At 35.0% G+C, this 17,431-nt stretch overlaps 1 protein-coding gene across 5 annotated transcripts in view; it reads right to left on the bottom strand.

Moving 5' to 3' along the window:
- ARAP2 (ArfGAP with RhoGAP domain, ankyrin repeat and PH domain 2) overlaps window positions 1-17,431 on the bottom strand; it is a 187,528-nt gene that overhangs the window by 9,397 nt on the left and 160,700 nt on the right. For all 5 annotated transcript variants that reach the window (XM_079152776.1, XM_079152779.1, XM_079152777.1 and 2 more), the window contains 4 exons: window positions 15,279-15,406; window positions 7,188-7,270; window positions 5,278-5,313; window positions 3,067-3,130 (listed from right to left, as the gene is read on the bottom strand). In XM_079152776.1, the coding sequence (XP_079008902.1) occupies window positions 3,067-3,130; window positions 5,278-5,313; window positions 7,188-7,270; window positions 15,279-15,406 (311 nt within the window). The remainder of the gene's footprint in view (window positions 1-3,066; window positions 3,131-5,277; window positions 5,314-7,187; window positions 7,271-15,278; window positions 15,407-17,431) is intronic.

Here is a 17,431-nt window from a genome sequence, read left to right as displayed (position 1 = left end):
TATTTTTCAATTACTGGATTTTCTCCATCAGCATGCATGTTAAATATATACTCCCCTATTTTAAGGACAAACTGAAACCCCCAACCTACCTTGACCTCTTCTTCCTACCTAGTCACAATATCATTATCTCTACAGCAAATTACCTGTCAAAACTCTTTGTACCCAGCACCTGCTTTTCTTCCTCCTCAACCATTTTTATTTCGTTTGTTGTTTTTATGGAGTCTGCTTTACCTTTGAAGTTTGCAAGGTTCCATGCTCTCTCCATCCCTTCTCTCTATATTATCTCATCCAATTCTACAGCTTTCTGTACAATCCAAATGCTGATCTCCCCAATTTACATTTCAGCCCCAAACTTTTGCCTGTTTCTGACTCAACTTACATGTTCATTTCTGTATCTAATAGGTATCTCAGATTTCATGTGGCCAGAACAGAACTCTTAATTTCTTTGTACATCTTGGATACTCTTTTTTATACAATTTGTTTTTGTTTTAATATTTTTTTTTTTAGATTCAATGGATGTTTTATTTTATTTATTTATATGTGGTGCTGAGTATCAAACCCAGGGCCTCACACATACCAGGCAAGTGCTCTACCACTAAGCCACAACCCCAGCTCTCTGATACTCTTAAAACAAGGATGACTACATGATCTGTCCCCATGTTCCTTGCCCCTCATATCTTCCCTCACACAATCCTCCATGGTGTTTGTGGAATAAACTGAGACGTGACAACACCTCTGCAATAGGAGGGTCTGACCCCATCCCTAGAATGACCCCTTCTGTCTTTTCTTTGTTTTGGAACTGGGATTCAAATCCAGGGCTTTGCTTATGCAAGGCAAGTGCTTTGCCACTAAGGTACATCCCAGCCCCTAGAATGACCCCTTCTGGATGACTCACCCCATTTCAGACAGATTTCAGCTCCCCTGTCACCTAGTCAGAAAGTTAATCCCTGAGAACTTTTCTCCACTAGGGCCCTCCATACCTCAGTCATACTTTCTACTTCTTTTCCAACTTGATACACTTATCATTTATGTTTTATTTTCCAACTTGGTACATTTTATCACAGTGATGTCCATTTGAACTTTTATCTGACTACCTGTTTATCATCTTTCCCATTAGAGAAATACTGAGTATGTACTTAGTAAAAGGCAAGGGGCTCCACGGGGCAGAGTCCTTCCTCTCACGGAGTTTGAATCTTAGTAGGAGAGGCAGACATGAAATAACTATTTACATGTGTTTTTAATCGGTGCTGTAATGGAGAAGTATATGATGCTAAGGGTCCAACGGGCCTGAAGGTCAGGGAATGTTTCTCTGAGAAATGATATTTAAGGTGACATCTAGAGAGCTACTGAAGCACAGGGAGGATGAGGATGTATGTAACAAAAGTTTTCTAGGTACCAGAAAGAATTCACTGCAAGGGTCATTTACTGTTGGTTTGTGTGTGTGTGCACATTAATGTATACCTTTGCTACTCTGCTGGTTCCCTATGATGAGCCATAAATCCTTAATCCAAGAGAGCCTCTGTGTTTGTCTTAATAGAATAGCTAAATAATCTGCAGAAGTAGAAGGGAGAGAAGATAATAGCGCCAAGTGTTTGGGATGAGGACAAGGAAGAAGACGAGGGGCAACAAGGAATAAGTTGGTCACCTGCTAGGCTCTGCTTACACTATTTCAACCTCAGAGTCTACGATGTCAATCATAAAAACAGAAGCATCCGTTTAGTTTTGATGCTGATGGACACTTTAACAGTTTTTGACTCCATAGTCCCAACTTTACTAAAACCCTTCAAGTCTAGTATTTTTGTTTTTCAAGTAGTGTCTGAGTGTCTAGATTTTTAAAAAGAAGAAAGTTTCTAAAAAGTCAGTAGCTGGTCTTTTTCTCCTAATGCATTCCTGCTCGGTAAAAGAAGGGGCAGGCTAGAGGAGTCACATTTATTAACCACTGGAAAGGTTAATAAATTAAATGAACAGAGAAAATGGTTTTCAAAACAAGTAAGGACTAGATTTGGGGGTGAGTTAACTTCTTCCTTATAAAAGAAACAGGGAAGTACCCTCTCAGTAATGAAGAGTGGCAACTTAATCGTTAGCAATGAATGCCAATGCTCTGTGCGAAGCATTGCTGGGAATTCAGCCAGACAAGGTTGGGAAAGAAACCAATCTCATTAATGGGACTATTTAACCCTTCCCTGAAAGAGTGAGTCCTCCTTCAGGGAGGAGACTTAATGGGAAGATGAGTGTAACACTGCCTCAGAAAACCCTGAGTCTGAACCACTGATGAATGAATAGTCCTAGATAAACAAGGGAACATCCGTTCTTAAAGACAAGGTGGTTTGTTAACAGCAGTGCATAAATCGACTCTTATGAAGTACCTAGCAAACATAAGATATGAAAGAAATGTACACTCCTGCCCTAGCTTCTGGAAGAACAGGGACAAGAGGATGGAGAACAGGAATGGAAACAGGATATGTTCCTAAGTGAAGACTGTGCGGGACTCTGGTGGAATGAGAGCCGAGTCCCTCTTTCCTGTGCTGCAGGGTAAAGCACACGTCTCTCCTGAGCCAAGGAGCTGCTGGCTGATAAAAGGAAGTTTGATTCATTCTGTTATTTGTTTCCTTCCCCCCGCCACCCCTCCCACCCCTCTTTTCTCTCTATACAGTCAGTCCCTCATTCCTCCCTTCTTGCCCCTCTCCCACTTCCCATTATGTGTCATCATCCGCTTATCAGGGAGATCATTATTACCCTAGGTAAATGTATGATTACACAAATGGTGTGCCTCTACTTCATGTACAGAGAAACAAGATGTATCCCATTTGTTTACAATAAAAATAAATTAAAAAAAAAGAAAAGGAAGCTTGACAGAATCAATTTCTTTTCAAAGGACAATGGATGGATTTAGATTTTCACATATTTAAAAAAATAAGCATAAAAGTTTATTTTAATTGTATGTACATTAAAACTCTTACTATAAAAGTTTTTTTTTTTTTTTTAAAGAAAAAGTCACCACCACATGAACATTTCCTATATACAAAGTTGCTAAATGCCATTCAGTAATTAAAACAGGTATCAGACCTGAGCAATAAAGATGCTGGCCATCCACTCTGTCTGAGTGTGTAAACTTTCACAACAAAGGTGCCTGCAAAACAAGATACATACAATAAATAATTCAAAAGGACAAACTAAATATCTCCACAGAATTTCTTTCATGATTGAGCTCTCAGAAAACCCTTTGGCTTTCTCCTGATTTATGATGGACTATTTCAGTCCAAGTGGTTTCTGTTAGGTAAACAATATCAAAATAACAGTGTAAATATGTTGGTTTAAACAAAATACAGCAACGGGCTTTTTGGTAACTGCTGCAAAATGATCAATATTTTTGGAAAGGCAGAAAGTCAATATCATTTTGCTTTTTTGGGTACATGACAGTGAAACAATTTTTTCCCTAGAAACTCTGAGCCTGAAACACACACACATATGCACACACTCAAATACACACATTCATGTGATGGAAGGTTTTTTTAAAAATGCTAAGACATGGTCTCCATCATTAATTATAAACACTAATACCACAGACACATGAAAAATAAACTATATGAAAAACCACAACATACCCAGTAATACTGATTCAGTTACCTTATATTGAAATCCTGAATAAAACAGAGATCTTGCCCTCCAGGTTTGTATAGTCTATTTGGGGAGTTGGGCATGTGAACAAATAAACTAACACAGTAGGAAATAGCAAAAGCAAAACTGAATACCAACACAGAAACCAGATGCTGGGTAAGAGCAGGGAGATGGCATATTTTTTGAAGAGGAAGAGTTTATAACTGCTATTAGCATTATATAATAGAATATTTCCAAGTAATTATATTCTTCCTATTCTTAGATTATTAAAACCAACTTACTTAAAAAAAAACTGATAAAAATGAAATTTCCAAAAGAATTGCTTGCTTCCTTCATCAGAGTCTTATGGAGTCACTGACGCTTCTCCTTATCATGTAAAAAAAAAATCAAATTATCTTATGTATGCACCCATGTATGTGAAATCCTACTAATGCAGAAAAGTAACAAATAATTATAAGAGGTAGGCATCATCTGACAAGCTTTTGGGGGCATCCAAGTTGTGGTCTGAAAGAAGAATGAGCTGGGTGCGGTGGTGCATGTCAGTAAATCCCAGCAGCTCCAGAGGCTGAGGTAGGAAGATCACAAATTCAAAGCCAGGCTCAGTGACTTAGCAAGACCCTGTCTCAAACTTAAAAATTGAAAAAGGGCTGGGGATGTGGCTCAGAGGTTAAGCACCTATGGGTTCAATCCCTGGTACAAAAAAAAAAAAAAAAAAAATGACAGGTGAGTTGACTGGTTCTTCAGGAAGGGGATGGAAGCCACAATGAAGTGGGGCAGCATGTGCCATGGAAGAGGGGACAGTGTAGAGACCACACGTAGTATACATGATATGAAGCAAAAAAAAATTATGTGGATTCTCATTCTATCCTGAAGTACAAAAAGAAGCTTATGGCTTATGGGAAGTGAAGCTGATAGAGTCATATGTTGAGGGCCTTTTAAGCCAAGTCAGCAATCCTGTTCTTGTCCTGTATGTGACAGGAGTCACAGAGGAGTTTGAAAGCAGCAGAGAAAGATGAAACATTGGAGAAATGTCTGTCAGGCAGCTGGGTGGAAAATGTAACTTAAAATGAAAGCGAAGGCAGAAGCATGAAGAGCAAGCAAGACTTCTAGAATAATTCATGCAGATCAGTCCTGGCCTCTACGGTACCAGGTATAGGTGTAGGGTGGATAATGAAGAGGCTGATGTGGTACAGTTTAGGTATTGATTAGACACAGGAAAATGAAGAAGAAAAGACGTCTAGTGCAACCTCTGGGAGACTGGCAGGATATGGTTGATCTCAATGGAAAAAGTACACATATGGAACAGGTATGAGACTAGGCTACATAAGCTTTTAAATCCTATTTTAGCTTATTTTTTTTTGAAAATTGAATTTTGCCTACTCATCTCCTAAAATCTGGACTCCACAATCATATGATATCTAAGAAATCATATGTAGTTTCTATTAAAAGTCAAAGAGAATACAAGGGATTAAAACAGATCTGAACCTCAATATAAATATATTTTCCTGTTCTTAAACTGCAAATATTTAGAAAAGGCTTTGCCTTCTCCTGGGTGGAACACTTCCTGTCTGTATTTCTATCTGCTAAATAATGAAGTCATTCTTCTTCCAAAGTTGTCACCAAAATATCCAATTGAAAAGTGGCCAGCTATTGACTTACCATTGATGTTTTTCAGAGAATGCAGTCAATCCCCAGCTGTGTCACATGGGAGGAAACACATACATTAAAATGATAATTTTTATGAGACTGAAAACAGGATTATATATTAGGAGATGGTTATTTAATGGTGGGAATGCATAATGAAATGAATTTACACAAGTAATGATTCAATAGGTACCTCTAGGTGAATGCTAAATGTTTATAAAGATTTGCTACATGTTTGTACAGGTGGGAGGAAGAGGAAAGATTCTTGCAATGGGGCAGAGGGGGAAATCTCTAAGACGGTACTCTTAACTGAATACCATAGTTTGGATGTGGTTTGTTCCCCTGGGTCCTTGTGTTGAGGATTTGGTCCTCAGTGTAGTGATGCCTGGAGGTGATGGAGCCTTTAAGCTGTTGGGGCACAGTGGGAGGTCCTTAGGGTACTGGGGGTATGTCCTTGGAAAAGATGAAAGTCATTCTCAAGCATCCCCTCAGTAGTTCTCAGGAGAGGGTTGTGATAAAAGCCTAAGCCTAAGCCCCAGGAGCTCTCTGGCTTCCTGTTCGGAGATAAGAACTCTGGCACCTCTAGCCATTCCCACCATTGCCATCCACCATGATGTGGCACTGCTGAGAGAGCCCTCACCAGAACTCAGTCCATGTAGGCACCATGCCCTTGACCCTCCCAAACTATAAGCTCTCGTCTTATTTCAGCCATTTTTTAAAGATGTTTGTCCTTACTCAGTGAATCTGTCAGCTTTGTGTTACTATAATTAGCTTGCCTTAGGTATTTTGTTATGGTAAGACAAAGCTAACTAACACACTGAGTGAAAACAATGTCTGCAAAAATAGCTGGAATTATATACATTTTAGAGGAAATCAAAGAATAATAGTTGTAACACAGGTATATGTGCTGGGTTTGGAAAATAAGTATGGGGAGAAAAATAATGAAATTTGCAGTAATAGAATCTGAGAAGTCAGCAAATGCAGTTCATTAAAATCTTGTTTAATGATATTAGGAAAAATATTACCATGAGCATTAATTAGCTAACCAAAGTGATCTGTGGTAAGAAATTGTGTATAAACTGAATCAAGTATTAAAGAGGTCCACAAAAATATAAAAGGGGTCCACATTTTCTGTACCATCTATTTGCTGTATGTTTAGAATACCAAATTAAACATAACAAAAAGGGCAAGTTACATAAGGGCCAAATGTTTTCTCTGATATATGATGCTAATTCACAAGCAGGGAGGGCTAGGGAAAAATAAAGGTACTTTGGATTAGGCACAGGGGAGTGAAGGGAGGGAAGGGGGTTGGGGTGGGGGGAGGAAGGAAAGTAGAATGAATCAGACATTATTACCCTATGTGCATATATGACTACACAACCAGTGTGGTTCTTACATCACATACAACCAAAAGAATGAGAAGTTATACTCCATTTATGTATGATGTGTCAAAATGCATTCTTCTGTCATGTTTAACTGATTAGAACAAATAAAAAAAATGACAAGTGAAAAAATAAAAAATGGGGGGCAAGTTACAGATGAGACCAAAACATTTAAAGAGCCAAGTATCAGGAGGCTGGAGGGCAGCATTAACTTTCTTGTGGGTAGACTTGCCTGGAAGAGTACTTATGCCCCCAGGCAGTGCTGGACCCAATCAAGATAAGCCCACAACCTCCTGGGGATTTCTTGCTTGACTTGGGGAAGATTGCAATCACCAAGGAGCTTGGCACTCAGCTCAGAGGGAACTTCACCCCTCCTTATCTACTCACACAGTTCCCTGATCTGCTACAGACACACAACTCGAGGAATCTGCCTAAAACTTACTTTGTAGAAACTTAAACTCATGTCACAGATCTCTAAATCCTGCAACAGACTTACTTTCCCCATTTTTTTCCTTTCGACAACCCTTTGCTTTCAAACTTTACCTGGTTGGAGGCTTCATTTTCTTCTTTACACCAAGATAAAACTTCATTGAACTGAGAGGAAACATTTTGTCATATTTACTGCTCTGTAAAGAAAAATATTGTAATTAAACAGGTTTCATAAATGTCCATGCATTTTTCTTGCCATTAACAACTGGGTTTAGAAATGTTTAGTTTTTCTCCAATGCTTCATAAATATAATACCAAATTTTAGTAGATGAAGTATCTTGATTACAATATAATCAAATAAATACTTTTAAATAATCTTGTATATATTCATATGCCCCTTGGGGACAAATGTGCATCAGAACTGATTTTCTCGTATTTAAAAATATAATACAATACTTTTGCCATATATTATGTAACTTTATCACACCACCGGTGTTATCTGGGGCAGCATCCTATATTAAATACATTCATAATTCTGTGCTGAAATGCATGACACTTTATACAATGTGAGCGAAACAACAGCTCTGAATATATTAATGTTAGTTTGGGTCAAATTTTGGCACTAAATAATACATGACTTTCTGTACATTTTGGATTTCAAAATTATAGAAAACAGACTATGTACCCCTATGGACACATATTGAACTACTTAAATATCATCTCTAATAATTTATTCAAGTTCAGTAGAAAAGAATTATATTTTGCCATTGGTTAAATGAGCTGTATTTTCTCCACAACTCTCCTAACATGTTTATCTGTGCTTAAGTAAATATTTTTAAAAAATCAAAAGATGCATGGACATATATTCGCATAGACAAATTGACAAAGGTTTAATCAGTATATTCTAATTTAAGACAACACAGTAATCACATAGATCTCATTATTCTCCCTTGGATATTCTACAGTAGATTTTACAAAGAGGATAACCATGGAAATAATTTATAATACAACTTTCTCCATATCTCAAACATATGGAAGAAAATCTTTTCTTTCAAACTGATAGGCAGATACCATTTATAATCAGAGTGAAGGTTTTGAGGTCTGAAAGACCATGGTACAAATTTGGTTGCATCTTATTAGTCTGTGACTTTACACTATATCTCTTTGACTTCATTTTCTTGTTTGTAAATAAGGATAAAATTATCGACATATAAATTGGGTTATTATGAAGATGAAATGTATAAGCAAAGTTTTATTGTGTACGGTTACTGTAAAGATTAAATTAAAAAATGCCTATAAAGGGTACAGACCAATAATTGGCATAAAACGAGCTCACAAAAAATAATAACTATCATTATAATAAATTAATAATTATCATTATAATAAACTTATAACACAATCTCATAAAAATTATAATATGGATATTTTTAGAACCCCAGAACAATGCAAAGCAGCCCACGTAGCAAATATACAGTTCAACTGAATAGTAAGTTCTATATAAGTTAAAATATTATGTCTTTTCTTTGTATCAGCAGTCAAACTAGAAAAGTAAGGGGTAGGGGATATGTTTATAAAATTAAAAACTGGTTTCCATGGAGCAAACAGATTAGGAAAGTATAAAGAAAATATATATAATGAGGAAAAGTAATCAGGAATATATAATCAAGAATAAATGCTCTGGTGAATAATGGCCTCTGTGGCAGGGACCACAAGGTCCACAATGGTGAGTTTAATCCTAGTCACTATTACCATTAAATTTGTTATTTTTATCACTAAAGGTATTTTTAAAAATTCACATTTTGGATTTTTTCCCTCTTATAGACAGATTTCCAGATATGGAGGTACTGAGTGAAAGGTCAGCAACATGATTAAGAATTAGATTTTTGCTAAGATGATTGATTTATAAAGTTGTAGTTATACATTTACCTGCCTTTTGTAGTTTTGATATGTCAATGATTTTCCCATGTCTTTACTTTTTTGCACTTCTTTATATTTTAAATATGACACTGTGTCTCTTAAATTTCATATTCTATTCCAGTTGCTATTTACCTTGATTTTGCTCAAGTTTACTTCCATTATTTTTAAGTCAAATATACTGATCATCTTCTTTTGAAGTGTCTTGATTTTTATTTAAGTTTAAAGTGCTCTAACAGGTCTGATACTCAGTTCCATGCTCTTACACCTTTACAGGTTGCTATCTTTAAAATTTTAATTAATCAATTTAGAACATATTTTTTTATCTCCGTATAGAGAATGTAAAGTTTTGTTGACAATTATTCCAACCCATGCACTTTTCACAGCATATTTATTCAAAATCCTAATATGTATTTCTCCTAAGTGACTTTATGGTACCATTCCTCTATGGTATACTCACTTTTATGGTAGGATTATATTATTTAAGCTATTTTAGCTTTATTATATGTCTTAATAGTTGGCTGGAAAAATAAGTCACAATTGTTTTATTTATTAATTTATTTTTTAATTATTTCTTTTATTTTTACAGACTGCATTTTGAGTCATTATACACAAATGGGGTATATCTTTTTGTTCCTATGGTTGTGCACGATATAGATTCAATTGTTTTATTTTTAATCCCCTAAGCTGTTTGCCATTATTTGTCTTCATGAAGTAGATTTTCATTATTTCAAAGTATTAAAAATACAACTTCCTTTGAAAATTTGAAAAAAATTATAGTATACTATAAATCAATATTAGGTTAACATTTTACTTCTATCAGTGAAGTTCTATAATTTTCCTCAAATTAGCTTCTACTTCTTGGTAAGGTCACTTTCTGGTAGTTTATGCATTTTTTCTTTTAAGTTCCACTTGAGACTAATTTCTGACTTTGTGGCCTGCTAACTTTCTCCACTTTGAGAGAGAACATTCCAAAATTTGAATGCTCTATTATGGAACAGTTGGGTATCTTGGTATGGAGCTCAGCACCCACCATAAGAGATATTCAAGGAGACAGCTGACTTTTAGGAATATGCAGTAGAGGTGACTGCTGACCACCTTTGTCAGAGGTCAATCAGATTCTAGCCAATATGTCCTTCCTGATAGTTCAGACAGTCATTCCGTTGGACACAATACCAATGACAGCAGCAGGCAGGGTAAGAGGCAGCAATTCCAACAGAACAGGGAGGATAACTGTGCATGTGTAGGGAGGAGAAATATAAAAGACAGCGACAAGTTCAGGCTTGCCTGCATTTTTAAGAACTTTTGTTAACAGGTTGAAAATCTAAAGTAATACAGTGAATTCCCTGAGCCACTCCTGGCATGGAAGTTCATTATTTTATAACATATTCTAAAGGAACACAAATGAAATAATCAGAGAGATGAACAATTGTGAAGAGAAACCTTTTTCTGTTGCTGGATTGCAATCTTTAAAGTGAATATGCATGAAGAGGAACTGAAAATATCCTAATGAAACATTCTATAAAGGAAATTGTGCTTGGCAAGATGAATTTACTACTGGCATATTACAACTCTGTCTTTTGGTATTCATAATTTCTGGATAATTCCTCCAAAAAGTTCAATGCACTAGACTGTTATGAAGTCTGTAATCTGTTGCTTCAGCCACCATATTTCAAAGTAAAAATTTTAACTGAGCCAATTAAATGAACGTGCTTAAAAAATTATTCCTGTAGCTAAAAGGAGTTTGCTTATTAGTGCGTGCAACTTTTAATGACCCCCTTTACTTACTTGCTTTTTTCACATCATTAACAGTATCATGGTAATATTCTTTGAAACCTCTCACCTTTTATGTAAATCAAGTCTGAAAACATTTTAATTAACATTTTTCTGTGCAGGGAAAACTTGCAAAACAAAATATATCTTCCCCTGTGTATTACCCTAATTTGTTGTTAATGAACATTCATAAATTATCTCTAATTAACACAAAGTTGCTTTAAATACACTTCTCAATTTGAAATTTCTACTCCTTTCTCAGTAAATCATTTTCTAAATACATACAAGTACAGATATATTAATGGAAAAAGTCAAAAACACAGCCAAATTTTTACTTAAATAAGTTGGGGTGTTTTACTATTGATTATTAATTGTGCAATTACTTGCAAAGTTAATACTAGCTATGACTTCACCATCAATATTAATAGGGACCCATATTCAATATAAAAAAATAACTGGCAAACTAAAACCATGTGTTTAAAGTAATAGTAGCTTTAAAGGAAAACAACCTCTCATCTGCTTTCTTCAATGTGCAAATCAAAATATCAGTTGCATTAGTAATTTATTCTGACAGATGTGCAAATGACATTTTCAAACATTTACTAATTAGACTATAATCCCATAATCTGTTGTCACTGTGATTAAAAAAAAAAAGTGTTCTTTGTCCTTAAAGAGCACTACCTTTCAGACAGGCTCTTGAGACTATCACTGCCTACTAGCATTCAGTAGTTTGTATAAATTATCTTAGAGCAGGATGATCCTTTAAAAAGTATACAAATTCTTAAAACTTATTCTGTTCAGGGATATATAATTCTTCATCTCAGAAAAACCATCTGTTAAGAGGCACTGTTCCATAAACTGGCTTCCTTGGGCCAGACAGTAGAGTTAACATCAGATTGGAGGATAATACTATGAATAACTAAATTGTATGTATAATCATGTTTGAAAATATTTTATACTATTTCATGAAAAAGACCTATCCTTTTAAAATAAAATTCTGTCAGCAAAAACATCAAGCTAAAATAATGCAAATTATTAGGATTTTTATAAGTTTTTTCAGACAGCCTTTCAAATCTGACACCTGAAAATGCATTCTACTCCACTACTTACTTGTTTTGTGGTCTTGGGCAAGTTTATAATGTTTTTGTGGCTCTATTTATTCACATGCAAAGCATGAATAATAACAGTACTGATTTCATGAGGCTTATTTGTAAAAGTAAAGATAACCTGACATAATCCAAGTGAAATGGCCAGAACTCTGTTTTGCATACAGTAGCCATCTGGGTGTTAGCTGGAACCATAGGGACTGCACCTCCGTCACTACTACCAATGACAACTACTTGTTTCTAGAGGCCTTCTCCTGACACACACTGGAAGAAGATTCCTTGAAAGGACTAAAAAGCTCAGGCTGACTTCTAAATGCTCCAAGCTGGTAGTCAACTACAAAAGTGCCAATAACCAACATATTATGTATATGGAAAAGCAATTATTAAGGAAATCAGCCTGGAAGATCAAGGTGAGTGGCCCATTACCAGGAACCAGAAAAAATTATATCCGATTCTTTTCTACATGACTAAAATAATCAGCTGTGAAGTCCAGCCTCAACTTTAACAATCACAAAGTTCATGAATCTTAAAATCAGGTGTGTTCTATTCACACGGCTCCAAATCCTTATGTGCCTTATTCCTATGAATTCTACTATTCCTCTGCTGACAAGATGGAAGGACGATAATAAACCATAACAACCACTTGATATCAGGCAGACTCCCTTCTGGGTCTATCAAGTGGAATAATAAGGTTCAAGTACAGTATATAATACAACTTCCTGAATAGAGAAACAAAGGTTGCAGAATTTGGGGTCGTTTTGTTGGTCTCCTGGTTGGACATTCCACTGTCCTGGAAGAAAGCAAATGTTCTAGGATGTACATAAAAAGTAAGAATGTTACTAAAATAGACTTATGCCCACACAGAGGCTTCTCTACTGGAAGAATACATAAGAAAAGCAGTTATATAGTGTGTGGAAAGCTCAACAGATGACACACATACACACACACACACACACACACACACAAAGAGAAATGGAACTACAGATTTGGAAAGCTGCCTCATAGTTTTCTGTTTTGTTTTTTGTTTTTAATAATATATTAACAGATGTTCTAGTCTAGTTGTTTTCTGTACATTTCCACAGCAGAACACAGTCAAGTGTCATTCACTTAAAGAATGCAAGCAATGTGTTTGAAGTTCAATAAACACATGTAATTTCATGAGCTATTTTTCCTTAATGATAAAAGTAAATAATTCTTGTAAAATTTTTAAAAATAATTTTTGTGTATTATGAAACATGTACTTAATCTTTGCTGAAACCAAAGAATAAAATGATCATATTGGAAGTTCTGCAAAATACTGCAATATGAACATTGCAAATGATATAAACACAATGTAAACATTAAAAAAAAAAAGAATGCAAGCAATGTTTACACAACTGAATATTCAGTATAAAAAGTAGTCTCCAGGTCCTCCTGACTGTCATTCTACATTTAAAAGCATGGCCTTGGTACTATTTAAATCTCAGAGAAGAGATGGTACTGTAATACAATCATGTGACCACCACTCACAACAGGATGGAGAAATTGCCCTAATGATCTTTCCCTTGGCAATTCCGCAGCAATTTTCTCTCCAACTCACACAAAATTTTCTGACTTCTGTCACCATTAAATGGTTTTGCATATGGTACTATTTTATATCAAGCTTCTTTTGTTCAATAGGTTTTCAACATTCACTTATGTTGCAGCACGCGTTAGAATCCGTTCATTTTTATTGATGAGTAGAATTCTATCCTATGAATGTTGCATTCTCTTGTTGGACATTTGGAATGTTTGTAGGCTTTAGATTTTATGAATAAAGCTAATTATGAGGATATAATACCCAGAAATAGAATTAATGGGTTGTGGATAAAATGAATAACTTTATTTTAAAAACTGTTCCAGTCTGCCTTTAAACTTCCATTACATCTTACAGAAAGGCCTTAAATTCATTGTGTCAGAGAGGAAAACATTCCAAGATCTTGCATTTTAAGAAAAAACAAACAAACAAACAAACAAAAAAACAACCAAAAAAACCCAAACTTGTTACCAGGTACAGTGGGGCACACCTGTAATCTCAGCAACCTGGGAGGCCCAAGTAGAAGAATTACAAGTTCAAGGCCAGTCTTGGACACTTAGAGAGACCCTTAGCAAGATCCTGTCTCAAAACACAAGTGTGGGGCTCAGTGGTAAAGCACCTCTCAGTTCAATCCCCAGTACCAGAAAACAAAAACAAAAACAAAAACCTGTTAACCCTTTATACACAGTAATTGTGTGATCTTACCCCTTCCACAAACAATTTATGAGAGTTCTAGTCAATCTGCATCCTTGTTAACATTGGGATTGTCATTCATGATTTAGGTCAAACCAAAAAGTGTAAAGTAGTATCTCATGGTTTTAATTTCAATATCTAAATGACTAATGATATTAAGCACTTTTAGTCTGATGGCTTATTGGTCTTTTCTATATGTTCCTTCAGGTGGTGTCTGTTCAATCCTTTGTTCAAATGTTTGTTGGGATGTTTTCTTATTGTTGCTTTGAAGAGTTCTTATCCTGGATATATGCTATGAGTATATTTTTTAGCCTGGAACTTACCTATTCATATTCTTAAAGGCATTTTTGATGAGCATGCTATAGTTATCATAGATATTTGTGAAATATTTCGGTTTAAAATGTATTTTCACATACTTTCTTGTTTATTCATTAAAGCCACCAAGGCTGCTGGACTGATACAACCATTGTCATATTACAGATTTGGAAGTTGAGGTTCAGAGGTGAAGTTGCTTATTCACACAACCAGCTCTTAGTGGAAATGAGATTTTCTAATGCTAACTTCAATTTTCTCATAGCTACATCATTTATCTAACTCCCTGGTTTTATCTCTAGTTCTCTTCTCTATTCTACAATTATCTAATAAAGTCCTTTAGGAAATTCAAACTTAAGAGGAAATAACCAATAAGATTAAATGAATAAATATGACATTACATGAGTCAATTCATTGAAATTTGTCAGAAAGACATTAAGATTTATTATACCATTTGGATTTTGCCTTTCTATGTCACTTTTCATTAATTTCCATTAGCTAAACTTAAGTCTCTTTTGCCTTAGGGTATGACACATTTTCTCTTAATTTTATTGACTAAGATACAAATTTACATGCTAGTTTATGCAATACATTTTAAACTTTTCTTCAGGGCTCAAGTTATTCTCTGTCCTAAAAAATTTAAGGTGCTCAGAGAGGCCATAGCAAATTCTCCCCTGTGTTACTGAGTACACTAATGCATATCCAGAGGCTGAAGGAAATCATCAGCTTACCATGCATTTTATTTACTGCAGGCAGAGACTTCATGATAGATGGCTGACAGTAGTGTATAATGAGGGCATCACTACCCAGACAAATAACGTATGCATGTTCAAATCCCACTTATACAGTTACCTTTGGATCCTTGTAAAGAAAGAGGTATCCATCCCGTAAAACAAAATAGCGGTCTTGAAACTTATTTCCAGACAATATTTTAGCTGGCTCTTCTTTGATTTTCAAGACTCCTTCTTTGATACTTTTCTCTGTGAAGTACAGCATAACTTCTGTTAAGCTGGTACATTTTCACTTATTTAGATTATAAGAGAAAACATTTGCTTATTTTCAGTTTTGACAATACAAAATAATAACTGCTTTTTCTACCACAAAACAGTTAAAGCGAATTCCTGGGAACTCCTTCATCAGGGGTATTGCTCTTTATCTTATACAAGTCTGCCAGTGCTAGCCAATGTTCATGGGCACAGAAAAGGTGATAACTCTAAACTGAGGTGTGCTGAAACTATAAAATATATACCAGATCTTGAAGACTTTGTTCAAGAAAATAAAAAGCACACTATCAGTATATTAAATGTTGGTTACATGTTGAAATATTTTTCATATGAGAAAAAAATAAAACAGTAAAATAGTAAAATTAATTTCTCCTGTTTCTTTATACTTTTTATTTTTATTTTTAAAAATTTTTTGCGGTGCTGGGGATCGAACTCAGGGCCTTGTGCTTGAAGGCAAGCACTCTACCAACTGAGCTATCTCCCCAGCCCTTTCTTTATACTTTTTTAACACTGTGGCTACCAGGCAATTTAAAATTACATGTGTGAATTATATTTCTGTTGAACAGCCCTGGTATAAACAATGAAAATAAAAGGAAACGTCTTCAGGAATTCAAACTCAGCAATCCAGGAATTCTAACTCAGGAATTCTTAAGGGAGTAGAAAAATTACTGTAACTAGGAGACAGGCAAGAGTAAGAAAGGCGACAGTAGCATATTTAAGAACAATTATACTTCATGAGCATTACGGTCATTGTGCCATGTTTAGAAATCACTTCACCTAATTCTATTAAAAACTACTTTTCGGTAAGAACACTAACCTTGTATTTGCATTGTATCAATGTATCATGTGTCTAAAAATTTCCTGTAAATCCAGATACTCAACTGTTGACAAGAAATGAAGTAGAGTAGAAAAAAATAGCACTTGAAGTCAAATGACTATTACATGATCATTCTGGTGTCAGCATCTGCTTTTCCCATAAAACAAAAGTAAAGACAGGACTGCCGTGGCCCTTACATTGGAAAACACACAAAACACACCAAAAAAATGCTATAGGGAAGAACACTGCTATCAGGACCTTAAACGATTTCCCTACTGATAAGGTGACATAATTTTAAACTATCCATACATAGTTTTTGATATTTTCAAAATAACTTGGAAAGTTTCAGAAAGAACTCTTAGTCTTAATGCTCATAAGCTTTATGTTTGCTTAGAGAAAACCTTTATTATGACGAGCATCAGAAAATAAAGGTTAAAAATAGGAATAGTTCCTCATTACTCAAATATGAGCATGGTATGACTGAATGCAAGCAAAAACCCCCAGGATTAAATCTGACCACAAACAAGAACACAAACGCAGGTAATTAACAAACCCAGATGGTGTTCATGATACATATACCAGCATGTTTTAAATCATACTGCCCAATAAAGGTTTCTTTGGGGTATTTTGTGACTATAAAGTAATTACTTAAAACATACTACTAAAATTTGTCTTCTGGTAAATTCTCTTAATACTCTTACGTAGAAAAATATTTTAAGGGTATTTTACAACTAAATAAGAACATGATATATAGCAAGCAATTTAGAAAACACTGGGCAGACTTAAAGCTTCAGCTGAATTATAATAGGAACGTGGAGATTTCCATTTATAATACGACTAGTTTAAAAGTAGGTAAAGAATTTTTAAAAACTAAAATTATGTGTGAGCTATATTTTATATTGCTTATGCCAGACAACAAAACCCACCCATTCCTCTGATGGTATTGATCGTTTAAATCATTGTTCAAATTAAAACATTTTAAGTCTTTCCAATAAGTAATAAGCTAAGGCCTACTGTCTAAGTAACCCAAAGAGAAAGCAAGTTCAGGGGAAAAGGTATCATTTCTGACTTCGGGTGCATATTCATTAAAACTTTATTTTAATAGTATTTGTATGTAATTGAGTATGTTAGGTATATATTACTAAGGGACGCCTGAGGAAAACTATGAGAGGAAAATATGTTAA

This window comes from Sciurus vulgaris (genome assembly GCF_902686455.1).
Source record: "Sciurus vulgaris genome assembly, chromosome: 9".
In the NCBI taxonomy this organism is placed as follows: Eukaryota; Metazoa; Chordata; class Mammalia; order Rodentia; family Sciuridae; genus Sciurus; species Sciurus vulgaris.
The sequence above is the reverse complement of the archived record's forward strand: the minus strand, read 5'-3'. Positions and strand labels throughout refer to the sequence as shown.